Source organism: Ambystoma mexicanum, chromosome 11 (assembly GCF_040938575.1).
Source record: "Ambystoma mexicanum isolate Mex_15411 chromosome 11, UKY_AmexF1_1, whole genome shotgun sequence".
NCBI lineage: Eukaryota > Metazoa > Chordata > Amphibia > Caudata > Ambystomatidae > Ambystoma > Ambystoma mexicanum.
In genome coordinates, this window is record NC_090934.1 from 1,093,086,633 (window position 1) to 1,093,114,154 (window position 27,522).

General features: G+C 46.1%; 1 protein-coding gene across 1 annotated transcript in view; it reads right to left on the reverse strand.

Moving 5' to 3' along the window:
* Positions 1-27,522, reverse strand: part of ADAM10 (ADAM metallopeptidase domain 10) — a 1,301,929-nt gene that overhangs the window by 892,371 nt on the left and 382,036 nt on the right. Inside the window, exon 3 of the mRNA XM_069624354.1 lies at positions 1,820-1,938. Coding sequence (XP_069480455.1) covers positions 1,820-1,938 — 119 coding nt within the window. The remainder of the gene's footprint in view (positions 1-1,819; positions 1,939-27,522) is intronic.

Below are 27,522 nucleotides of genomic sequence, written 5' to 3' on the forward strand. Positions count from 1 at the left end.
CTGAAGCTGCATTCAATCACATGGTTTAGTCACATGCCTAGGGCACGTATTTAGATCCTTTTCTCTGAACGCTAGTTGCTTCTGATTAAGCTTTTCCTGCGTTCCGTGCAGTCGTCTCAAACGGAATTCCTTGGTGTTTGCGGAGTATCCTGTTGCCAAGTTGGATTTTGTTTCCCTGTGGCTGTTCCTGGCTACTCCTTTGTACCCGCCAGCTTAAGCGAGTCGAGTGCTTTCCTAAGCACTTTCTATATTAGACGCGGCGGCTTCCCTGCCGGCGGCTTCCCTGCCGTCCGCGTTCCCTGCTGGCAGCATTCCTCGTGGTTGCCTGCTTCCACGTGAAAATCGCGGCGGCATCCCTGCCGTCCGCGTTTCCTGCTGGCTCATCGGCATTACCTGCAACTCCTGGTCGTCGCCTGCTCCACGTGAAAGAATCCGGCGGTGTGCAGTTCCCAGTCTACGAGCCTGAGGTGGCTTCCTACGATAACAGCCATCTATTCCCGCCTATACTTCAAGCTGCAGTTTATCCTCCACAGGCGCTGTGCTAACCGCAGATGCGTGCTTTTATCATTTAAGGTATGAGACTGTAGTTCAGCATTCTATTATCTCATTCTACGTTACTGTTGGAGGACCGGAAGTTATATTAGTTATAGTTGCTTCAGGAGGTGGAGCTGCTTTACAAACCAGGGGTTTTTAGTTTCGTTTCTTATGCTATATTATTTGAACTCATTAAGTCAAGGATGAATAACTGACTGCACCCGAGTGAGAACCTAACCAACTATCAGGTTACTTAAAGTGTTTTGTGCATTGAACAATGAACGCTATCCAGATTGCACCATCCCGACTCTAGTGCGGCCCTCGTTCCGCCCGGGTTTAGATTCCCACTAACCTTCCCTTCCTTGTCGTTTCCTTTGGATCCATCTGGAAATTCCTGGTTCTTCACATTACTTCAAGTCATCTAATCAATTAAGGTTAGTGCAGATAATAAAGTCTGGCCAAGGTTCTATTACTTATCAAGTGTTTTTCTTATAGCAGATTGGAGGCTGTGCTTAGTTATTCATCCTTTCGAGCGATTCACACTGCTGTAAATACTTCAGACTGAGTGGAATCATTAGAAAGGATTCTTCCTTGAGGATTCATCACTGAAGGTTGAGAAGACCAACCAGGAGTCTGTATCCTTTCTGCTCATATACTTATCCTTTTAAGGTTGTGGTTACTAGTGTATATTGGATGTCATGTCAACAGATTAAGAATAAAAGTTGGAAACCAATCTATATTGTCACCCGACTCAGAACACTGTCACAATATATTGTATTGCACATAAAAAATAGGGGCAGCCTTATTCATTGAAAGGCCAAGAGGAGGAGCTAGAGGTTAGCCGTTAAGCTACCAAGAATCAGTTCTTATTTCTAGTGGTACTTGCAGACAGTGTATGTAAATGCAGATTCGATTGCAGGGATAAATAATGAAGCCTTTCATTCGTTCGTTCTGCAATGAGATGCCAACCAATAGGAAGTTTTGCTCACAGAAAAAACAGACAATGTAATCTCATCATAAATGGAGTGCTCCATGTACGAGTGCTCTCAGAGACATGCGAACACTAAGAAATGCCCAGCACCACTGCACTGTGGTTCCAACATGTTGCCGCATTGGAAATACCAGAAGATTACAGAACGTCATTACTTTGCTAGAGACCAATAAAATTACATTGCTTACGACCAATAAAAAGAATCTTTTAGGACTAGAAAACATACAGGAGGAGCTTTTTTCGTGACTTGCAGGCTAAGAAAAAATTAAAGTTTAACTTGCTGTTTAAACATACCGTAAATTTGACCAGTATAAATATGGGAAGTATCATAATCCACAGTTTGCCCTTCAATTTCCAATTTAAAATCTTCAGAAAAGAGTGAAGTGTCCCTTTTCATGCGGAGGTTGAATTGTCTAAGGAAAAGAGAAAGGCAATACAATTGAGCTTTAATGACAACACATATGCTTAAAAATATACATTGCTTTGTGTATTCTAGACTGACAAAACATTACATTTCACATTAAGACATGAATTTTATATTTAATTATGTTCAGTTCGTTTTGCCCTCATTTTTAGACACTATGCTGATGCCATTACCCCCTCCTCCTTTATTCGGAAGGTTTTATGTTAAGTTGTCTAATTTGCCTTTTATTTTTGCCTTTGCATTGCTTCGCTTTACCCAGACCCATCTTTTATTTGGCTACTTTAACTTACATTTGCCCCTCCACTCACGGTTTCCATGTTCTCCCATTCTCCGTGCCCCTTCACTTCCTCCTCGTTACCCTGTCTAGTCTACCGCTTAAACCACTACCAATATTGGTTTCTCAATCTAAATATCTTGTAGACTTTCTAGGCACAGTTATTAGGCAGATCTAACTTTAGGCATGTTAGTTGTCAGGTTAAAAAAATGCAAAATGTCTAATAGAGGTAACTAGGAATAAAATGTTAAGCAACATGACTGGATACTTGTAACACACCTGGAACAAACTATACCCATTTTTCCATTGCTGCTGAAAATATGAATGCCTCGTTCGTCCTGCAGCGTTTTCTGCAGAGTGTTTTGATGCAGCACGGCATGGTCAGTAACAAATGGGCTCAAACAGAACCCAGTGAAGGCCTTGCATTATGCCAATTGTCTTCCAGGTAAAGAACCTGGAGACGGTTTTGGCCTTCAAACTTCACAGGAACAGGGTGCAGCAGCGGATGACCCGGCGACGCAACCAGATGCCATCAGCGGAGCGACCTCACTTGCCACTGGGTCAGTGTTTCGCCGTCACCTTGTTGGAGGCGGGTGATGTCACCGTTTGAATAAAATGTGTTTTTTTTTAAGGCGGTCTGCGGCACACCAATGAGAGAAAAAGTGTACGAACCGCATTCTAGTAAAACGCCCTGAATGCAGAAGCAACATGGAAACTAAAAACATACTAAGCAAAAGCTAATTCTTCCAAGGCAGCTTCGGGGCGACCAGTAAAGGTTACAAAACGCTGTCGGTGTACGAGTTCATAGAAACACTGGCTCCACAAGCCCAATGTTGAGCCAGCAAAAACATCTGTAAAAACAGATTACAACCTTGGGCATTGTTGGAAATGAACGAGCTTTTGTGTTTCAGTGAAGGCTGTTCAGGTGTGTGAAACGTGCAGTCTCACTTTCTAGGGATACACTGCAGTTGTACTAAAAGCTATGTCGGCAGGAAGGTTCGCTACCGGGATTCTACCAAGTTTTATTTGGGAACAGAAACTGTTTGGAAAGCTCGACAATTCAAGGTGGTCAGTACCAATGAAAAGCTCCGGAAACAAAATAGAAAAGTCAAAAGTAAGAAGACATCCACTCTAATATTCTGCCACTCCAATGTACACCTGCTCTTCGGTAGCACACCACATAAGGATCAGGAAGGACTACGAGGAGAGTCTACCGACATCAGTACACAGCAGCAACGCACCACCATCACAGACACATTCGACCCACAAACATACATGCAAACAAGGTGGCTAGTGGGCAAGAAAAATGTACTTTTCACACCACTGCCTCAGCAGGCAGGCAAAACCTAACAGGGTGACTGGGTTCCGGAAACCGGCAACCCCAGAACCATTGAAGCTATTGCGTGGAGCGACTGCTACACCGTGCCTAGTATTAGTTTCACACCATCTCTATGGGCACACAAAAAACCAACATTACAACCGCTGAGGAACTGGCAACATACTAGCAGTGTCACCCCAGGAAATGCAACTCGCAGGTTCCAGCCGCCCAGAACAGCTCCTAAAACTATCCAACCTAGTCAAAATCATGCACCAAAGAAACCAGCAACAGCCTGTTTGCATAGGGTTCAGCGCAGACACTACTCACTCATCGCCCTGGCACACATGCACCCATCCAATCAAGTATGCAATCACATGCAGACTACCAATGACAGAACAATGTACCATCAAAGAAATTTTAAACATGAAACAGCAGCTACGCATCCTAGAAGTGGAGAACAATCCTACACACTACATGAACATGAATAAGTGGCATGCAATAGAAGGATAGGGTCAACCAGACTCCACTAAAAACCACCCCCAAAAGGCCAGGTACCACTCGCACAACATACCATGTGACCAGGCCAAATACAGCCACAACAAACACTGGGTGCATGCATCTGCATGCCAATGCATCCTAAATGTCACTTCAAGGTAACTGATGTACTTTGGCAAAGAAAATATTCAGCAGTGCAAACCCAACCACATTCACTAGAAGGAAGCATAAAGCATATGAAACTAGATGCCATGAAATGTTGAACTCCTCCCTTAACTATGGCCGAATGGTAGCAAGGGAAATTTGGCTGTGAACGCGCACTCCTCCTCATGCCCCACAGTCTCCCTCCCATGCCCCCATACACAACTGCCACCAAACTTTTGGCAGTCCAGGGAAGGCTGCGATAGTCGGATCCGTTCTCAGCTTCACAAGAGCAGTTTTTTATTTGGAGCTAGACACCTTAGGTTTCTCCCAATAACACCCTGTAGTCACGCACCTTGCCCTATATTTGGCAGAATAAACAAAGCCATTAAGATTCTAATTAGGGTCTTGATTCGCCAGAGTCATGAATGCCTCTTTGATGGCTTTGCAGAGGCTCCCATGGCTAGTGAACGCAAGGAAATGCCTTGGGCAAATCTACTCCGGATCCTCTACTCCAGGTATAAATCCAATCTACTATAACCCGAAACCTCCAGAGACGTCCGTTATCCCCAAACTACTTGCACAGAACTGTGTTGCTTCCTAGCTAGGTGCTTGCTTACTAATCCGAATACAAAAATTAAATTCAGCAAATGCACGGTAGCAAAGATTTTGTCTAATATGGTGAACACATCTGAACCCTTGCAGAAGTTCATTTTGGTCACTCTTAAAAAAACAGGCAAGTCCTTTAACACTGCTTTATCTAGAGTTGGATAAAGCCTTGATGTACTGGCTGAACATAAAAAACAAACCATGCTTGGAGGACATGTCTTTATTTGATTTGTTATGGCTGTACAAAGACAATCTTTCAAATATGTACAATTTTAACATAATACAATCATATAAACTTGTTTGCAAGATAGAAAATTCAATATAAAATTCAATACATTTACAAAAATAAATAGCTTCTACTGTTTCAAATCACTGATCGAAATTAACACAATTAAAAACAGTTTTGCACATTACTTTTCTCCATAATTCTTTTATTTTTCCATTAAGTTTATAGGTTTTACAAACATAATCATTGCCAGGTTCGTTTTTGTCAACCAACTATGGAATAACAGACCACAATTCATCTGAATTCAATGAGGAATCCTTCTGAATCAAGTGTTAAAAAAATGCTCTGTTAGCTCAGATAATGCCGGACATTCAACAACCAAGTGTTTAATGATTCAAGTTTTTTCGGTGCAACACAAATCTACATTCCCCATTTTGACTGTTTTCGCATACAGAGAACCTCATTCGTATGACACAAGTTCAACCTTATTCTCAGACAATTGAGTATTTTTTGGGTCTGGGAATTTTACTATATATTGTTCTACACAATGGAGTTTGATTCTGTGGGGATGATTCAATGATAGTCTCAATTTTCCACATGATTCGCCTGTATTGATCCAATCATTCCACCATAATTTTATTTTGGCTCTTCCAGGATTAGTGATTAGGATATCATCAATACAAGCCTCCTCCATAAGTCTTATGTTTGAGCGCCAATTCATTACATTATAGCAATCCGCCTATAGAATATACTTGCCTACTGTAAACATAACAGAATTTTTAGCTACTACCATTAAGTACTTACGATATGAGAGTAATTACCAGGCATATATTTCTTATGGGGACAACATACCCATTTCTTGGCGTATAGGGCAAACATATGTCGTCTGAGGCAGACCTAGTACAGCCTTCCAAAACTTTCCTTCCATTATTGACCACACTGCTTCTGGTACATAGTTACGCGTCTCAGCACCATAAGTCAAGATTGCAGTGACTTTTTTGCTTGTAAAATATCATAGCCAGCAATACTGAACATTTCCCATTACCAATTTACCATTCGACTTTTTGCTTGTATAATCTTAGCCTGCGAGATACCCTTTCTCACTTTGTGATCCAGGTCTCGAAAATATGGTTTGTCATTTAGATCATTGCTGATCGTAAGGCCCAAACATTTGTATTCAGACACCACCTCCATTTTTACATTCTGTAACTCCCAAGGTCTAGATTTGTTATCGAGCCGCTCATTCATGCCTAGGATTAATTTTACATTTGGATTGATTGATTTTCAAAAAGTTTGCATCAGCAAATTCACCCAAACAGAATAGGAGAGCACGTAATTCCCTTTGAGTTCTAGCCAACAGCACAAGGTTGTCAGCATTGAACAGCCAGAGGACTGCATGCGCTCCAAGTCGCGGAGCATCCGCAATGATCTTCATAAAATCAATGCACACATCAGAGATGATAAAATTAAAGTGTACTAGCCAGAATGCATCCCTGCTTCAATCCTCTACTTGTCTCAATTGGTTCAGATAGGGTCCCATCCAAGGGTAATCTAGTTTGAACAGTACTTATAGAATGGAGTTCATTAATCCAAAATACTAAGTAATTCGGACATTTTGCTCTAATTAGTTTTTCCATCAGCAATACTCTGGATACAGAATGGAACGCCGCTTGGAAGTCTATAAATGCAAGGTATATACCTTTTGTCCCTTCAATTGCTCTTGTTTTTTGATAGCTTGCAAAACATGTAAGTTAATGGCTGTACCCATCACTGACAAAGCCGGTTTGATTTGGGGCTCTCGTGCCTGTGTTATCTAACCATCTATTCAAATCTCTAAGGAGAAGTCTTGCAAACAATTTACTAGGGATATCTAGTTCCAATATTGGCCTGGAATTAGCTGGATCACGGTTGTCCCTTTTTTTGTATATTGGGATAGTTATTGACTTTCTCCACGATGGGGGTAAATAATGGGTCTTAATTTGTTTAAAGATTGTCAAATTTTTGCACCCATGCCACAGGATGTTTGTAAATTACATAATTGGACAACCCATCCGGTCCATAAGCATGAGATGATGATAATTTATAAATACACAAAATTATATCATGCAGGTCAAATTGGATATCAACATTGTTGCATTCTTCACCGATTTCATTACTTCTTCTCACATTCAAATCAGGATACAATGACGTCTAGAAAGACGCCCACACCACTTCCGGTATAGGATTAATTTCGAACACCTGCTGAATTCTAGTAGGAGACATTTTTAGAAGACCCAAATTTTAGCAGTTTTTTTAGATTTAAGATACAAGCATGTTCTCTGCGTCTTGTTGGTACATTAAAGCATGTCTTGCTTTAAGCCAATTCTTATAAGTACACCTTCATGATTTAAGTCGCTTGATTCTTTTCGGGATGCTCACAGATTGAATTTTCCTCTTATCAGCTCTAAATTGGGCTTTTCGAAGAATCACATCACGATCATAGGTATGCAATTTAAAAAGTTGTAACTTTTTGCAATATGTTCCTTTGCCCTTTAAAAATGTGCATAACATCCACATACGAAGGGGCTTTCTCAACACTTGGACCAACCGCTTCATTATAAATCCTTGCCACTTCATTATAGGTCCTTGCCAATCTATCAAGCAAGTGCTCTAATGAATGAGGGGACCAATGGAATCTATTACAGGCTGCATTCAGGGTCGTTTTAGAAGCTATTGATGTTTGTTGCGGATTACTTTCACAGTTCCAACACACCGAGTAGTCAAAATATCATGATCACACAGTTTGTGCTACAATCTTAAATTGTGTTATTGATTACACAGTTCGACATCAACAAAAATATAACTGATCCAAGCTTCCTGTTGTGCTCTATGCCATGTCCTGTGGGGAGGAATGTCCCCTTGTTTAGTTGCATTTAGATTGAATAGCATCCTCTCCTTCATTAACATATTCCACCACATTGCAGCAGTGGATAAAGTTCCCCCAAATTGTTCCATGCAGTTTATATTTAAATCTCCTGTTACTACGACATGTTTACTATTACAATCCATAATAGATCTAACATTTCTAGTGCATCAAAAAAAACATCTGCTATTGCTGCATGGTTCCAATATATATTGATGAGAGCAGTAATATTACATTTTGTTATTTTTACCATTTGAATGAACCTATTGGGAGAGGACCAAGGTTCAACTTTTATGTTCAATGACATTTTAACTTCTACCATAAACCCAGCCACAGGCCTGCCCTTTACAGGCATTATTGTAGGAACTAGGGTCACAGTCTGATTATCCCACAGGAGGAACGGTCAACCATATCTCTTTGAACGCCACAATGTCATAACTTTGCAACACGTTGTCATTTGCACTAATGAGATGTTTAAAGCCTCTGGTGTTCCAAGAGGAAAATGAGCAAGATAAAGTGTCATGGCCTAGTTAACATTGGTTCAACCTGGTTTCTCTAGTATCAATCATTTGTCTGTTAACTGCTGTCACATCCAACTGTTGTCCTACAGTTTGTACCCTCTGATCAGTATGATTTCTAGAAAGATTGATTTCCTACTAGATGCATCTGTTGGTCAAGAGCAGATTTATCAACAGACACCCCAGTTCAAATAATTCAGATTGTGCCTGCCATATACAATTCTTGACCAATCCAGACTTGATCCACAGTTTCACTACCGCTAGATCGTATTGATGCACAAAATCTATTTGATCATTATCCCCTGAACAAATTCCTTCCAATGCTGGCACATCAGCAAAAATGTTTAACACTGTGTGTTTAGAATAAAGGATTGATAGGGCTGCGGGCGAGACACTTTAAACCATGATTTCTCATAGGAATAGTGAGCACTTGCCTACGTCTGATATATTCTTTAGGCTGCATCAGAGCTCTAATACTCACCATTAGAGTCAGTTGCTATATGGGAATCTATCGGTTTCACACTTGGTACTACCAGCTCTTGCTTATTGGGTTGAGAGAAGAATCGTTTCAATGATTGCTCAATGGTCCCTCTCCATTCGTCCAAAGTCATTCCCTTTTCCCCCTTTTAATTCAGGTGGATTATTTGCCACAGCTTCACCATTCATGCTCTCTTTGCAGTCCAGATGGAGTTGCTATCGTAGTTGCTGGCTTATTAAGTACAGACATTTCAGCTTCACAGGCTTTAGATGACTTAGCCATGTCAGCTTTTTGTTGCACACTTCTCAGAATTAAACTATCCACAGGTTCATATGCTAGGGGTTCTTCCTGTTTGTCTGCTTTGAACCACTTTGAGACAACACCTTTCGGTATTTATTAGCAATCGCGGTCCGAGCCACCGCTACTGCTGATTTTGGCATAGTTAAGGCTTGAATAAATTGGCGAGAACCTGATGGTTTTGAATTAGCTGTTGTCTTCATATTTTTTTGTTTTCTTTTTCAGTGCCATTATCACCACCTTCAAGTCTTCATTTTTTGTGTCAAAGATTGTGTAAGTAGGAGCTTCTATGTTTTCCAGTGGCTTATCGCCCGTTTGCACCTCTTTTTGCTCTTTATTACTTACTGTATTTTCCATCAAATCTTTTACAGGCTCATTAACTTTTTTTTAACTTGGCCTGTTTTTAAAAAAAAAAAAAAAATTTAAGACAGGCATGACCGACCCAAGAGTCATTCATTTTCTCCCCCGTTATAATGATCACTGACAAATTCATGATCCTTTCCTTCAACGGATCAGCAGATTTCATTTCAGGTGTTTAATCACTCATACTCACTATATTTCGTTTTCCCACCCAGTTGCAGTGTTGCCTGTTGATTTAAGGTACAATCAATCAGCAACACTTTTTCCTGTCTATCTTTTGGTTCATTTATTTTCTTTCCTTCAGCTTTAACGTTATTTATATCACTGGGCAGGATTTCACTACACCGACATCTTGAATGGTTGAAATTCTTTTCCTGGGTAAATTGTGTCAACAACCTATGCTTGTCATTCATTTTAGTATCCAGCATGTCAAAGACGTGTAAGGGAAAACAGTGCTGCATTCATTGTTTGTAAAGAAGTTTCAAGCCCTATCATAATGTTACCCGGTACCGCTTGGAGTTTTTCCACTGAAACAGAGTGATTACTTCTAGGAGTTGGGTGGGTGTGTGTGTGTGTATGAGCATGAAAGAACCAATGAATTAATGGCTGTCGGAGAAAATATGATTGGTGATCGTGATAGATCCCTCATATTGGGCCCAAATTGACGTTCTTGGTTACATGAAAGAGGTGTGGGAAAGTTCTCTTGCCTCATGTACGTTCACAGATCCATTCTTCAATGTTTTTACGTTCTCGTCTAGTGCAGGGCACTAAGGAAGTTGTCCCAGATGCAATTTCAGAATTGGTAACTTCTTGTTTAAGTTCAGCACATGTAACGTTTTCCTTGTTCCTCCCCAGATCAGCGTGCTGTCTTCCATAGGCAGACTCTATATGGTTATCAATTACAGTTAACGCCCCTGCTAGGACCAAGGAGTCAGGAGGTGTGTTCAATCTTTCTTCATTTTTGTTAATTACCTACGGTGTATCAGAAATATTCAACCATTCCTTGTTTGTTAGTTGCCGGATTCTCCAGATTTACACCATTGGAGTATAATTGGACAGGATGTTGTTCATTTATACCACCTCCCACTTTAACCCCGGGGGCACAAAAAGTACGAATATCCACCAATAGGGAGGTAGATTGTACATTCGATGCAGATTTACTGGAGTGCACCAACTGTATAGTGCGAGAGGCTGATTTTGGAGTATAAACAGCATCCTCCGAGCGAGCTGCAATTTCGCTCACTGTCGGCATGCCTGTCTTGAGTGACGCAATCATTTCATCTAACTGATGTATATCGGTCACGTCTTTCTCACAGCACAGCTGTAAAACAATCACAGCTTAATCCTTCCTTGCCACTCGCAGAATTTTTAAATACACGATTTAGCTACTCCGCGATTCGTCAAAAGCGCTAAAAATTCACAATATCTCAGTTTGTCGAAAATACGCGGTTTTCTTCCATTTCTACCTCTATACTGGTTAACTAACTTCTCTATATATATAGAACGAGCAACAACCATCATATCTCGAAGGTAGACAAGACTACCAAACCTAGATAATACCTTGTTAACAAAACATTTAACCAGTTTTCTCCCTCCACCCGCTACCTGCTGCCAGCCAACAAAGCACTTCCACCAAATGGCCGCGCGCCTCGTTCTTTTTAGGTGTTGTGGGAAAGGTGGGAGGAGCTTGTGCTCGTACTTCAGTGTTCAAAGTAATAATTTATGATTCAGTCAAAACGGGCATACAGGAGCCTCCTTCGACGACAGCACTTATCAAAAGCACTTCCACCAAATGCACGCGAGGACATGTCTTATCGTTGGTTTCTTTAACACCCACCTGTGAGGAAATGCCACATCAAGGTTTGAAATTAATAATCAATGTGCTGGGGTGGTGCTAGGGAGCCTGACCAAGATGGCCATGACTGAGCTCCGTTTAGCCTGGGGACATACATCGCCCCCAATATCACAATGCGTTGCATGGGTGTGTACCAAGGGGGGCCCGGTACCTTCGGAGGAATGCTGCAGCCTCGGCATTGATCTCCGAGCTGCAGCAGGAAGAGGAGCAGACGGATTTAGCAGCACATCTGTAATGTTTATGCCCGAACAGCGCAGGCGAGCTTAACATCTCCCGTCTAGGAGTCAGGTGTGACTCTTCCCTGCTTACATACGCTTTCAGGCTTACTGGAGCGTTTAAGGCCCTGCATCGACGAGAGCGTACACAGATTTATGGCATCGCCTCTCTGAACCTGTGGAGGTTGGGTCACAGTATGAGGCGCTGTTAGGAGCAGGGAGTGCCGAGAGCGAGACAGGGCCATCGAGGGAGTGCCGCAGCGAGTGTGCTGCCATGACATTGGCGCCTCCTATTCGTTTGGGGAGAGTGGAGGCCCTGGCTGCTGCACAGGTTTGGAGAGGGTCAGAGCTGGAGTGCCATTTCATCTGTATGTTACTGACTGACAGAGTCCCGCCATAGAGGGGGGGGGGGCCTTCACCTTAGGAGAGCAACGTGAGTGGTGTTGTGCTGGGGCACCTGGCAAGACTCCATCCATAATCTTTTATTGACCAGCTGCTCTAAAGTAGACAGGGTATAGCAACGAGTTTGGTGGGCTGAACTGTGGCTGTTTGTGTAGGGGGCTGGGTGCTGTGCGAGTGCCTGGGTTATCAGGCTCCCTGACTTGTAGCAATGTGAAGAGAGAGAGTTAACATGCAGAGTTGAGGTCTGCCATGGGTCATTACTTGGGCTGTGGATGTTGTTGCTTCTGCACCCCGAGGGGTTCGTAGAGGGGTTCTCGTTTTAGGCCCGATCAAGCCGGTGTGATACTAAGGATCAATTTGTTACCACCTGAAACTGGACCTGCGACAGCCCTCCTTTGAGATGGTGAGGGGTCAGCAAAAACTGGAATAATGTATGGGAAGGTAGGATTAAGTAGCCCACGCAGAAAAAGCAGTCGGTGGACGAGGGCTCTGACCCGGCTCCACCCGAGGAAACCATGAGACAACCTTTGGCGGTGATACAGGACTTCAGGAACTCACTGGAGGATAAGCTACAGGCTAAAGATGGACGTATCCCTGGTGCGGGCAGACCTCAAGAAAATGGGTGTGAGAGTGCCTGAAGCGGAGAGTAGAGTGGGGGATGTAGAAGATGCGATGCGTTCACAAAACTACAACCTGGGATGGGTGCACTTGAGGCGGCTACAAGGGCACTCAAAGCCAGGGCGGAGGATTCGGAGTGCTGTTCGCAGCAGAGCAATATCAGGATTCTGGGGATAGCAGAAGCGGAGGAGGGCCCTAGTATAGATCTGTATCTGGAATGGCTATTTGATGTCCTGACGGTGAGGGAGCTGTCATTGTGGTTTACCTTTGGGAGGGCGTACAGTTTACGTGAAGGAAAAAACCCTGTTGGATCTCTGAGACACATTGTGGTGAAGTTTTTGAACTACAGATGTGACTCAATAGGATACGTAGAATGTCGGTCTATAAGGTGGTATGCGTGTATTGGTTTTTCCGGACTTCAAACAACAAGTGCAGAAACAGCGCAAATCTCATGACAGGGTGAGGAGGAGGCTCTGAGACCTGGGCTTGAAATACGTGATGTTTTTTTCCTGCAAAGCCCCGAGTGCTGGCGGGCGCTCAGATTTTTATGAATGGCCGGCTGATGTCTGGGTTTTGTCGGACTTGTATGGGGGTCTGCACCAGGAGGGGAGAGTGCCCCCTGCCATACAGGGAGTCCTATGGTGGACAGTGCCATTGGAAGTGTGTGTGTGTGTGTGTGAGACAGAGGACGGCATGCTGGAGGGGGGAGCCGGTGCTTCGGGTGCCCAGTCAGAGCACGGAACCCGACTGTGTAGGCAGTTGCTATTTGGGGTAGGTGGGAGTGGAGGACAACATCTGGGTCCATGGTCTGCTTTTGCTCTTCCTGTGTATGGTAATTTTGGAAATGTAAGCTGGAGAAGTACTTTCGGTGGGATGAAAACTGCAGAGGGTGGGTGGGGTTAAGGATTTTCATCTATGGGGGTGCCTAGGAACCTTGATGGGTTGAGGTGGTTGTATTATGTGAACAGGCTAGAAATTCAAACACTCAGGGTTGTTTATTTCTTTGCATAGAGTTAGTCGACGTAAGCTGGATGGAGCAGCCTACCATAGTGCTCTACCTTCACCACAATCTCTGGTCATGAGGGTCGAACACGGGTGTTGGGGGGGGGGGGGGGTGCTCCTACTGAATGTGTGGGGTATGGAAGGGTAGATAGGGATACATCCTATGTTGGGGTTTGTGGGTGCAGGGCGGGGGCTTATGGGATAGAGGGTTTATTACTACATTTGTCATCTTTTATGAGGGTTTTGCTCTGGAGTCGATATCGCAGTGGATGGATGCATTTGGTGCAGATTGGACGAAATGGCTCTATTGAAGATGATTAGCGGGAATGTTAAGGACTGAACAATGGTATTGAGAGAGGCAACTGAACAATGGTATTGAGAGAGGCAAGAACTGAACGTATCTCAAGAATGAGGTAGATGTGGCCATCTTACAGGAGACTCATTTGGATAGACAGGGGCTGCAGGTGATTAAGGGCATGGTGGACAGGGGTTGTAGTTGGTAGTTTTGTCCACCTACTCCAGGGTGGGGGTGGGGGGGGGGGGTGCTCATATGGATCAAGGATTCCATGCTGTTGAAGGTCATGCACACCCTGGTGGGTAAGGAAGAGAGGTATGTGGTTATACTAGGGGAAATACTGGGCACTCCACTGGAGCGATTGGACTCTTTGGTTTGGTGACTGCATGATGGACTGCGCACTGGATGTGACCAGCACTGTGGTTAGGCAGCCAGGTACAGAAACGAGAGCCCTAGCACGGGAGGTTGGGGGATCTCTGCCTTAGGGATGCCTGGCATGTGCCAGATGGTAATAAGTGCAGTTACTCCTATTTCTCTGCGGCCCATTCCTCCTACTCTCATATTGACTTTGCTTTTTGAGTTGGGTGAAATTTGATTGGGTGGAATCAGCTGAATACATTGTCAGACCATTCTCCCATCTTGATGGGGTGGACTAGAAAAATAATTTGGCTGCCCATACCCAAGTGAAAGTGTGATAACTGACTGTTGAGGGCAGCACATTCAGGGTTTAGGTGGGTGAGGTCATGTCAATTCTTGGAGGATAATTGGGGCACCACCTTGCGTAAATCTAGTGAATGGGAGGAATTGAAGGTCCCGTGCATGTGCATTTCTGTGATGGTGGGGGTATACAAGGTTCTTACTCAGGAAGCTAAGGGCCTGGAATTGAAGGTGGCGAGGCTGGAACAGGAGCTGACGAGGAGGCGGAGGTGCTATCCAATGTGTTGACTGATTCGAAATGTTGCAGGGTGTAAGGGAGAGCCGTGATGCGCGTTGCTATGCCAGATATGTGGCCTGGTAGCACTCAAAAGGAGAGAAGGCAGGTTAAGTTGGAAGGAGAGAAGGCAGGTTAAGGTGGAAGGAGAGACGGCAGGCAGGAAGGAAACTGCCATGTGAGGGAGCTAAAGGCCTAGATGGGTGCTCGTTATGTATAGGGAAGAGATCTGTGCCGAGTTCCGGGACTGTTACGCTGCTCTATATGGGGCAAGGGAGGGGTTTGAAGCTTGGTATGCAGTATGGTGGAACAATGAATCTGGTCTTGTGACATTGACTACCGAGCAGCAGGAATGGCTGGGTGGGGATGTGGATGAGAGTAAGGTGTTAAGGACAATTAACAGCCTCTCAGGCTAAGACATCAGGAATAGATGGGTTAACAGTCGAAATGTACAGCAGAGTATGCAGATCAGCACTCAAATTGCTTAAGGTGTTTCTTAAAGTCAAGGAGAGAGGGGAATTCCCTGAGTCCATGCGGGAAGCTGGCCAAGGAAAGAGGGACCCCGCCGAGTGTGCATCATATTGCCTCTTGTCCATGACCAATGTGAATGTGAAGATGTGTAAGGTGGTGGCAGGCCGCGTGTCGCCGCACATGCAGACACTGGTTCATTCAGACCAGGCTGGATTTATTCCAAGTGCAGACAGCCTGCAGGGAGGCAGGCGGTGATCAGTCTAGACTTGTACAAAACATTTGATTCAGTCTCCTGAGCGTTTCAGTGGATGGTACTCAAGAGGATTAGACTTTGGGATCCGCTTCATTGAATGGGTGCAATTACTGTACGGGGGTTCAACCTCCAGGGTGCAAGTCCATGGCAGGTGCAGCGAGGAATGCGGCAAGGCTGCCCGCTCTCTCTCCTTTGATATTTGCGCTGGACATGGAATCTCTGGGTACGGTGTACCAGAATAGACCTGTGGATACAGTTTCTTGTGGGGGTGGTGGGGTCGAAACACTGCATATGCATGTATGAGGATTATGTGTTCTTGTACGTACGAAACCTTAGGATGACTCTGCAACTGGCTATGGCCACAGGAGAAGAGTTCGGAAAGTTATCACGGTTGGCCATTAACACATCCAAGTCAGCTTTTTATAAGTTGCCTCCAGACTTGGATCAATTCTGGATGGAGACTGATTGATTGATTCAAATATCTGGGTACACAGGTTAGCTCAGACTGGGATTAGATGTATTGCCAGAATGTGGGAAAGGTAATCGCTGCTTGTGAGAGGCTAACTGAATTTTGGATCAGATTTTCCATATCATTGATGGGGCAGATGGCGCTGGTGAAGATGGTCATGCTTACATTTCAAGTAATGCCAATGGTGCTGAAGGCTGCTACCTAGGACCCTGACCCTGTTATGAAAGGGAGATGGGGGAGGGAGGGGAACTCTGAGAATAGCAGTGGGAGCTTTACAATTACCAGCAGGTACAGTAGGCTTAAGGGCACCATACTTCAGATCATACTTTTGGGCGTCGACATTGCAGCACATGGTCGATCGGTTTGTTCAGTCGCATAGCAGAGCATTCCCTTGGGAGCTTTACAAATGCAAATAAATACGGCCTGTTATACTGGTTGGATTATGAAAGAATCGACTCCATTGAGGAACCTGAAGGTGTCACCTTAGCTAGTCCCCAGGGATCTGTCATCCAGGTGACTGTAGGAGAGCTGCCAAGATAGGTCAACATGGTCATACAGGAGGTCAAGCAAAATCCCCGTACAATCGAAAGCCTTTGACCTAAGAACTGTGAGAAAGCAAAGGAAGTGAAACCCGAAAACTTTGAAAACGAATGTGAAGTTGGCAAGAGTGAACCCCAAAGAGGGATGCGGACGAGAAGGGGGCAAACTGTTGACAAGAGTAAACCCTGTTGAGGGAGGTCCACTGGAACTTTTTAAAAAGACATTAGACTTGTGAAGGAAGGAAAAGCCACAATGAACCCGGTGAAGGGAGGCTGAAAGTAAAGAGGGGTCAGCGCCCAGAAGAGGGAGACCCAGGGCTAAAAAATCCTCACCCTTAGTAAAACCAGAAAACACTCATTTTGTTGAAGGAACATTTTTTTTGTTATTTGAATACATCAGGCCCTCTAAGGCAAGAGACGTTCAAGAGAATTGAGACTTCGTCATCAACGGTTCCGATAGCTGCAAGTGAAACTGTCGTCTCGTGCTGGGGAAGCTTGAGAGTGTGCTGTGCTTCAAGATCCCGCCTTAACCCATTCTCAAAACATGTGGAAGGGAGTCCCAGACTACCGCATCCTGACAGATTTGTGAACACTTAGTTCTCAAGAAAAAGAAAGATATCATACCCTTTTTGTATTAGTTGTACGTTTTGGCAATAGGTTTCTTAGTATACACCCTTTTTAAAATTTGACAACGCCACTAGAACTGCCTTATTTTCATTTGATGGTCGACGCACGCTCGCATCTTAGATTTAGGTTAGGCATTTTTCAAACCTGCATACAGTTTAATAAACAACCTTGAACTGTGATCACTTGTTTCCGTCTTCACTGTTGCCACCACAAGTTCATTACATGCCACATCAGGTTTTGGAATTGCTCGGGATGGGATAGGGAGCTTGGGAGTATCATGACACCAGTGAGTACCATCATCTGGGTACGGTGGAAGACCACCAAAAGGTGTGGGACAGCGGTTTCCCTCTATGCCTGTTGTGCCCAGGTTGTAGCAGATTGAAACTAGTAATGGGTGCGAAGAAGGGGGCATGATGGGACGGCGAGTTGTCACCAAGTACTTTTATGTGGAGGATAAAGCCATCACTTACTCGGAATTTCGTATAGCACACCCAGAGGTTTGTCTTAACTTCCAGGAGTTTGCAACCTTGATGGCTGGGTGAGAGATGACTAGGTTGACTTTCCACAGAAACCAAACGCTCATGAGGTGAATGGTGTACTATTGCAGCTAGCCAAATGGATGAGCGAGAATGTTTCTGAACTATATGAGGCGGACAGAACTGAATGTGACAAAGCAGGGGAGCCGAGTCTTAAATGGCAAATGGATACAGGGGAACAGTTCTTGGATTGTGAGTGGAATAGAGTCCTCGAACACAGAAGGTTTCCAGGAACATTTTATTCCAATGGATACAATACAAATAAATAGTGCGACAGGCATACATTACCCCAATTTGAGTGGTTAAAATGGTTGCTACGCAGAGTTATTGGGGTTGGTTGCAGTGAGGGACCACACTTCAGTTAAACACTGCCTGGGCTACTGCCTCAAGGGAAGGGCAGAGCGGTAACTAAGATTCTGGCATTGGGACTGCCTGCTAAGCGGGCAATTGCCATGGAAGTCAGAAAGTGGACCTATTTTAGAAGATTGGCGCTGGCCAATGCGCACGTGGGTGAGGGCTGAACATCATTTGAGTTATCGGGTGGCCCCAACAGGAGGAGCTGAATTGTGGTATACAATCTGGCATGTGGTTTGGGACAAGTTGGAAGTAGGTTTGGAAACCTCTGCACCAAAACCCCTCCAATGTTCTTGGTCTGTAGATCACAAAGGACTTGGTGCTAGGAAGCTTGGTAGTAAAGTCTGCAGTATTTTTCTGGAAGCAATGGATTAAATGTACAAGATACTCCAGGAGAATTGCAAGCAGACAACTCAGATCCAATGGGCAGCAGCAAAACAAAATATTCACAAAGAACAGGAGTCAAATAGCTCTTACTGACTAGAGCAACTCTGTGCTGCGAAAATGAAGGGCGGCAGCAGAGAGCACAGATAGCAGAGAGGTTACCAAAAGTAATATGGGAAAACGACAGGCCAGGAAAGAGGAAAACATGAGAGGGACAAGTAGGAACACAGACCCATCGAGGAACTAGCGTCTTAACCAAGGGCGCAATGAAGCAGGGTTGCAGAGAACCGATAGGAAGCATGGGGTGCCATCTTGGATAACAAATTGGATGACTAGACTGTCACTCTTGGACGTACAAAAGATGACTCAGAACATTAGTGTGACAATTATTCCATCAGCAAACCAACAAACTCATGCTGACAGAAAGTCCCAATGTGCACTCCTGTGGGAACAATGTCCCGTCGATTAAATCTATGATTTACATTCAAGCTTTCAAGTAATTCTAAACCAAAAAAAAAAAAAATTCTAACGCATAAGGGTGCTATGCCCTGTTTCCAAGAGCAAAGTAGTAGATAAATAATTGCTGGAGGCAGTTACTTTCAATTCAATCCAAACAAAACAAAACTTTATGAAGAGGAAAAACCAATTCACGGCTGTTAACGGTACAGCCACCATTGGATACAAATAGTGCAGATGTCGTAATATGCTTCTTACGATCTTGATATCAATTTCAGCAGTATAACTCAAACACAAAACTGTACAAAGGTCTGTTATATGACTAGGTAGAGTTCCAAAATGAGCAGGTGATACATGCAGACTACATGTTTAGAGCACTTTGTGCTGATGTAAAGTCTATAGGTGACCAATTTTGTACACTCTGCATTCTTGCCTCTCATTCAATGTAAAGGCCGTGTCCACGATATTGTGTGGTGCTGACGTGTTTCGGAATGATCCTTCTTTAAGGCTGGTACTGCCAGGTAGTGTATAAAATAACCGACTTCTGTTGAGAATCTGTGAATACACAGATTTTAAATTCAAATCTATGCAATGACCAGTGTCGTAAACCAACATCAACACCCGGGAGGCATGGAATAAATATAAAAGCAACTGACCTGCCATATGTTCGTAAATCTCTGGAGTGCTTCACCATATCAAAAAGCTCAGGTCATGAACAACTTGTTAAATTAAATTGAAATGTTCGCTGTTTGACACTACGTGTCAAAGGTACCTTGGTGACATAAGATTAGAAATGACCTGTGTGGCGACTACCGGATGCTCTGCGAGTTTGGGAATGTTGGACAATATAGATGCCAGTATTTCCAGGAGACTTGCTCCCTTCTCCTTGTCTAGATCTATGCAGTTTCCAATAAAGCCAGGGGGAATGCCTCCCTTCCCCTGGTGTCTCTAGCACAAGTCCCAGTTCGGGACCAGGAGGATAACTCCCTTCTCCTTGCATTACTTGGAACAGTTCACAAGAAGATTATAGGGTATGACTCCCTTACCCTAGAGCCTTTTCAGTATGTTGCAAGATCGTTAGCCCCTTCTCCATGAGAAGGACTCCCTCCTCCTGGGGTCTAGAAAATCTTTTCTTAAAACCTTACACTTCATGTACATTTTGCCAATATGTGTTCACACATTCCAAAATCCTTTGTGAACAGGCCACAAAGGAGAAAAAATATAACAGCGCCAAATGTTATCGTAGCACTATCATTCAAAGTTCAGAGCTTGAAGGACCGACCCTAGTCAGAAGAAAGAGCAGTCCATTGGGAGAAGAGTGACCAGTCCACCATGGAATTTGCATTCCAGATAATCCACCTAAGGAGGTGGTTTGCTAATGACTTTAGGCTGACTGTGCCGAGCTGGCTCTCCAAAATCTGAAGCCATATTCAGACGGTTAAAGAAAATCCCATTTAACCTGAACTGTCCATACACGGTCAAATCTGCAAGGAAAAAGGTAAAGGAACTGTGGGCAACGCAATTTGAAAATAGGGACACAGGTGCGGATATCTCCATGTCCTGTGTTCCTCATCTACTTTGAATACAAAGAAGTGGTTTCTTTAAAGCCCAATCTACTCTGCATTGAAAACATGTTTGTGCCACTTTCATCTAGCATTGCTTTGGTAAAAAAAAGAGAATTAGTGGCCCGTCAGTCGGATCTAATTCGTCGATCATGATATTGTTGCAAAATATTACTACCCACGGTGATCTTGTGGAGTTAATTAGCCAGAGGAAGCCACAGTCGGAGTGAATGCTCGTGCAATAAAATGCATCCTGAGGAAATTGTTCGCGGTGCAAACCCCTGCATTCCTTTATCTTTCAATGCACAAGCAGACTCGTGTAATGTGGAAGGCTAAGGGGGTTTTAGCACTGTACATGTCACAGGGAATTAGTGCATCTTCAGCCTGAAAATACATATAGGTTGAAAACCACACACAGAAAATGCATTAAAGGTATGCAACATATATAGATTGAAAAATTGCACATATAAGTAGTGTGGAAACCGTGCACACACAAAGGAATTCAAAGCTGTATATGCACAGCTGTTTTCAATGTCACACATACACGTTGCAATTAGATCTCACGTTTAATGCATGTCACACATACATTCTGCGAAAGTTGCACCTTCATATTTAGAGAACTTAGTATGCATACAAGTTTAGAATAGAATCAGATCCCTAGGATTTATTTGAATTGAAACTTACAGGAGAAAAAAAAAAAAAAAATTCAAGCTGACCATGGTCTACAGATAAGTGGTTTACACAGCGTCCACACACTCAGTACCTCACACTTCTAAAGGGAGAGCCATGCGATTGTACAGTTAAATAAAATGTTCAAATAACTTTCTCAGACTCCATACTTGCCTTGATGGTGGGGCAAATCAAATGTTTTAGACACACCTGCCTTATGTTGAAATGCACTTTTTGATAGACTGAAGCAAATGTAGAATAGAAATGTATAGAACAGCCTAGTATCTTTTATGCGAATGTATATCAGAATGAAAACAAATGCTTGTGTGGGCGGGTGATAGCGAGATGAATACAGACGGGTATTTCCGTTACTGACAGATTATTGGTTTTCCAATAGCTTTGAGCTAATTTCTATGGTGGTAAACTGGAGACTAACTTGGTTAATGTTAAATTGTTGATAATTGTTCATTCATAACAAGCTTAATACCATACCAACGAGTGGTTTCTAAGGGTGGGATCAGGATTCGAACTGGTGTTGCACCGCATTGTCTTGCTTCCAAGACAAGCACATTGTCCCCGAGCTATCCTTCCCTCCTCGTTTTAAATTTGTTGGGTGGGATTGTATAAATGGTATGTTAGACTGGCATGCCACACCTGCGTGAACCAATAATAAAATAAATCAAACATTCTACACTCTAAGGAAAGACTCCTTCCCAACACCTAGGTCCACATACTCCTCTTCGCACCTATCATGAGATTGGGCTACATGCTTCCCCCTACCCCTTGCTGCCCCATTACCTCCCCTGGTTGCATGTGATCCCTTAACGCCAACTTTCACAACCTCCCTCTCCAAGGTTGTTAGCGCCCCCTCCCTTCCATCTCTGCTTCCCTCACTGCATCCTTTCCCCAACGACCCCAATGCTAGGTCTGCATTCAAATACAATAATCATATTGCCAGAAAAGCAATTAACTACCTCCAAGTTTCCCCTAATGCTTATGGGGCCGCATTACAAGTTTGGCAGTATAGGAAAGAAAAGTAGCGTCAATTCAATTACAACCACGTTTTATGTGGTAACAGAATTACAGCCGTTTTTCCTATACTGCAAAGAACAAGTTACTTTCTTACCTGGTAACGTTCTTTCGATGGGATGGTCCGACGACGTATTCCATATCTATGACAGTAATCACCACAGCTGTGCTGCTTCGGAAACTTTTTCGGCGTCTGCGTCCTGCGTCGATGACGTCGATGCGCCGCCGTCGAGGACCTCCTCCGACGTCCGACGTCATCCGATGTGATAAGTAGGACGCACGACGCCAGTAGCCTCAGTTGTAGTTTTTTCCCCCAGAACGTGCGACACTAGTCAACTGCCAGTCCGACACAAAGCCTTGCGGAACGTAAGCTGCAATCGCAACAGAAATTCTGCAGCGGGGAAGGCAGGGCGGGAGCGATATGGAATACGTCGTCGGACCATCCCATCGAAAGAACGTTACCAGGTAAGAAAGTAACTTGTTCTTCGAGGGGATTGGGTCCTCCGACGTATTCCATATCTATGACAGACTCCCAAAGCAGTACCAAATCAAGGAGGAGGGAAAGAATTTAGAAACAAAATTTAGAATAGCCAATCAAATAGCAGAGCAAAGGACCGCCTTGCCAAAGGCCAGATCCTGCCCTCTGATGGAATCGAGGGAATAATGCCGTACAAATGTATGTACTGAAGCCCAGGTGGCAGCATCACAGATGTTGCGAATAGGAACACCCCTCTGCAGGGCAGTAGATGCAGCCAAGCCCCTGGTAGAATGGGCCCGCAAGCCAGCCGGCGGGTCCTTACCCGCCAAGCGGTAACACTCCGAGATGGCCAAAATAATCCAGCGGGACAAAGTCTGTTTCGTCACAGCTTGCCCCAAGCGCTTACCAGCGTAACCAATAAAGAGTTGATCGTCCACTCTGACCCGGGACATGCGAGAAACATAAAAGCTCAAAGCTCTCCTAGGATCAAGCCTATGGAGCCTCTCCTCTTCCTTACCAGGATGCGGAGGAGGATAGAAAGCCGGAAGAACAATCTTCTGGGCCAAATGAAATTCCGTCACTACCTTTGGAAGAAAAGAAGGACGAACACGAAGGACAACCCTGTCCTTGTGAAATACAGTGAAGGGTGGCTTAACAGAAAGTGCCTGCAACTCACTCACTCTGCGAGCGGAAGTAACCGCAACTAAAAACACAGTTTTCAAAGTCAACAGCCTCAAAGGGCAAGAATGCAAAGGCTCAAACGGAGCACCCATAAGAAACCTAAGAACAAGGTTCAAATCCCACCCGGGCACCAGGAAAGGCGACGGAGGGAACACATTAGTGAGCCCTTTCAGAAACTGTGAAATTAAAGGGATTTTAAAGTAAGAACATTCTTCAGATGAGCGCTTAAAGATGGACAGCGCCGCCAGGTAACCTTTAACGGTACCCACTTGCAAGCCCCTATGGGCCAATGAAAGCAAAAAGGACAGAAACATGGGGACGTCACATGCAAAAGGATCCACATTCTGAACTCTGCACCAGTCGCAGAACTTACGCCAACGGCAACGGTACAGAGACTTAGTTGCGGGCCTTCGGGCCGAAAGCAACACCTCCAACACGTCTTCAGGGAGGTCCCAATCCTTATACCTCAACCTTTCAGAAGCCAAGCGTGAAGGTTGAGGGATCCGACCTCTGGATGGAGAACCTGACCCCCCTCCCGTGAGAGCAGATCGTCTCGGTAGGGAAGACGACGTGGAGGGCAGATGGACAAGTCGAGAAGGTCCGGGTACCACGTCCTCCGAGCCCACGCCGGAGCAATGAGGATCATCCGGGAACCGAACTTCCGTAACCTCCGCAGCACTTGCGGGATGACGGGGACTGGAGGAAACGCGTACAGCAGCGGGAACGACCACTCCACCACGAACGCGTCTCCTAAGGCTCCCTTTGGAGGAAATTCCCGCGAGCAAAACCTTTCGCACTTCCGGTTGACACTGGAGGCAAAGAGATCCACTTGAGGGGTCCCCCAAAGGGCGAAGATCTCCAGGAGAATCTCCTGAGCCAACTCCCACTCGTGAGAGATCGTGCTCTGCCTGCTCAGAGCGTCCGCCGTCACGTTTTCGACTCCGGCCAGATGAACTGCCGAGATCGAAACTTCCTGCTGGATGGCCCAGAACTCGAGCTGCATCGCCTCCCTGCACAGAGGAAGTGACCCTGCCCCCCCCTTTTTGTTGAGGTAGTGCATGGCCACTGTGTTGTCCGTCAGGATCAGGACATTCTTTCCTCGCACAGTCGGCAGAAAAGCCCTCAGGGCTAGCCTGACGGCCCTCAGCTCCAACAGATTGATATGGAGTCTGGACTCCGACGGAGACCAACGACCGCTGACTGTCAGCCCGTTGGCATGAGCTCCCCATCCCGTGAGGGATGCATCCGACACGATCGTCACCTCCGGCCAGGGAAGCCAAAACGGAGCCCCCTTCATCAAGTTGCCTTCTACGGCCCACCACAGAAGGTCCCGGGCGACCGAGGGCGGCACCTGAATCGGGTCCGACATCCTGCCGGAGGACTGCGACCATTGCATCTTGAGTGCCCACTGCAAAGATCTCATTCGCAGGCGAGCCTCTGGCACCAGAAGAATGCAGGATGCCATGAGGCCGAGCAACCTCAAGAACTCGAACGCTGGGAGCGTCTGGGCCTGCTGAAACTTGCGCACCATCTGCTGAATGTGAAGAGCCCTCACCTGGGGAGGAAAACACTGCCCCAGGGAAGTGTCGAGCACTGCTCCGATGTACTGGAGCCTCTGCGTTGGCGTCAAATGGGACTTCTTTAAATTGAGGGAGAAGCCCAGCCTGTGAAGGGAGTGGCAGGCGACGGACAGATGATCCAGGACCTGCTCGGGAGAGCTCCCCCTGATCAACCAATCGTCCAGGTAGGGGTAGACGTGAATCCCCCCTTGCCTGAGATGCGCTGCCACCACCACCATGAGCTTGGTGAAAACCCTCGGGGCGGAGGTCAAACCGAACGGCAGGACCCGAAACTGAAAGTGCGAGTCGCCAATCGCGAACCTCAGGTACTTCTTGTGCTTGGGATGGATCGGCACATGGAAGTAAGCATCCTTGAGGTCGAGTGACACCAACCAGTCCTGAAGCTGAAGGGCCTGGAGGACTTGAGAAAGAGTAACCATCTTGAACTTGTCCTTCCTGAGGAGTTTGTTCAAACCGCGCAAGTCCATGATGGGTCTCAAACCCCCGTCTTTCTTGGAAATCAAAAAATAAGGGGAATACCATCCCTCGTTCCTCTCCGCTACAGGCACCAGTTCTATGGCGCCTTTCTCCAGCAGGGCTTGAATCTCCTGCGCAAGGAGCGGATCCGGACACTTCAAAGAGGTTCCCCGGTGGATCGTCGCGAGGCCTGTGCCGAAAGGGAAGACAGTAGCCGTGGGTTAGGATCTCCAGAACCCACACATCTGAAGTAATGGCACGCCACTCTACAAGATGCCGCGCCAGCCTTCCCCCAACCGGCGAACCATGGGACATGGCCTCATGACTGAGTAGGAGCGGCTGCGGCGTTACCTGAGGGCAAAGAGGCAACTGCCCGAGCGGCCTTGGCACCACGGGTACCTTGTCGTCCACCTCTGGTACCCCTGCGTTGGCCCCTTTGACTGCCAGCTCCTCTCGCTTTACCAAAGGACGAGTAATAGCGAAAGGAGCCACCCCTCCACTGCTGTCCCCTAGGACGAAAAGGCGGAGGTCGGCGAACTGCAGCGCCCAACGACTTCGCTGCAGCTTTTGAGGTCTGCAACCTCTCAAGGCTCTCGTCAGCCTTGCTGCCAAAAAGATGTTCACCATCAAAGGGCATGTTGAGGAGCCGGGACTGCACATCAGGAGCAAACCCCGACTTCCGCAACCACGCAAACCTGCGTATCACGGTGCTCGCCGCCATGGACCTACTGACGCATTCAGCTAAGTCCAAACCCGACTGAACGGACTCACACATGGCATCCTTACCATCCTGGACCAAAGCAAGGAAACCATCCCGTTCGTCCCCTTCGGGAATATGTTCAGCCGCTAACGCAACACAGTTCCAGAGTGTGCGTGAAACGCGACAAGGCACAAATGGAGTTGGCCGCCTGAAGCGCCATACCACCAGAAGAAAACACCTTCTTCGCCCAGCCATCAAAACGTTTGTCGTCCCTATCAGGAGGGATGGTAGGGTACGACGCCTGCTTTGCCGGGGCCGTGGCCGCCTGCACCACCAAACTTTCCGGAGTGGGGTGCCTAGTCAAGTAGCAGGGGTCGCCACCGGCTGGACGGTATTTTCGCGACAAGGATCTGCCCACTGCCGGGAGACTCTCCGGAGCAGTCCAAGCCGCCGCCACCCTACGCTGTAAAGCCATATGGAATGGCAGTACCGGGTCAGTTGGGGGACCAACATCAAGGATGTCCGTCAGATCATCCTGCACAAACTCCCCCGGGGGAGCAGACCATCCCAGATACTCAGACACCCTAGCCATAAGGCGCCGGTATGAGGAATCGGCATGGGAGCCAGGCTCAGGCCGACCAAATTCCACCTCCGGAGAGGTGTCCAGTCCACTGGCATCATGCAGCGACTGCCTCAAATCGTCAAATTGACTATGGCCCGAGACAATGTCATCTGGCACCAGACTAGGAACCAGGCCAACCGAATCCTCATCCGCCTCAGAAATATAATCCAAGTGGTGGAAAGGCACCCGAGAGTGCTTGCTCTTAACCAGAGCCTTCCTAGGGGGTACACCCGAGACACGGGGCACCTCCGACACGAAAGGCGTCGATGGCGTCGAGCGAATCGGCGCCGCCGTCGAGAAAACCGGCAACGGCGCCGAGAGGATCGGCGTCGACGTCGAGGAAATCGGCGTCGACGTCAGATGCAGCGCCTCCAGTATCGGCGGCGTCGACACAGCCCTCGAAGCCGGAGCCCCGAGCGTGTCCCTCGACGACCTGACCGTCGACGGCTTCGACGACTTCCTCGGAGCCGGAGCCTCGAGAAAGCCTGTCGACGCCCTCGACGCCTCAGACGTCGATGTCTTCCTCGAAGACATCACAGGTGCACACGGTCTCGATCGCGTCGAGGACCGGGACCTGGAACGGGTACGGCGAGAACGAGCCTCCTTGTCTGAACGGGACCTCTCCCGTGACTCGTGCCGACCACTCTTGCGAGCGGTGTCTCTCGACCTCACACGGCCGACCCCACTCGGGGGCGCGGACGGTTGAGTACCCTGCGACTCAAGAATCGCCAACATTTTCTTCCCGAAGGAAGCCCATTCCTCCGGCGTCGC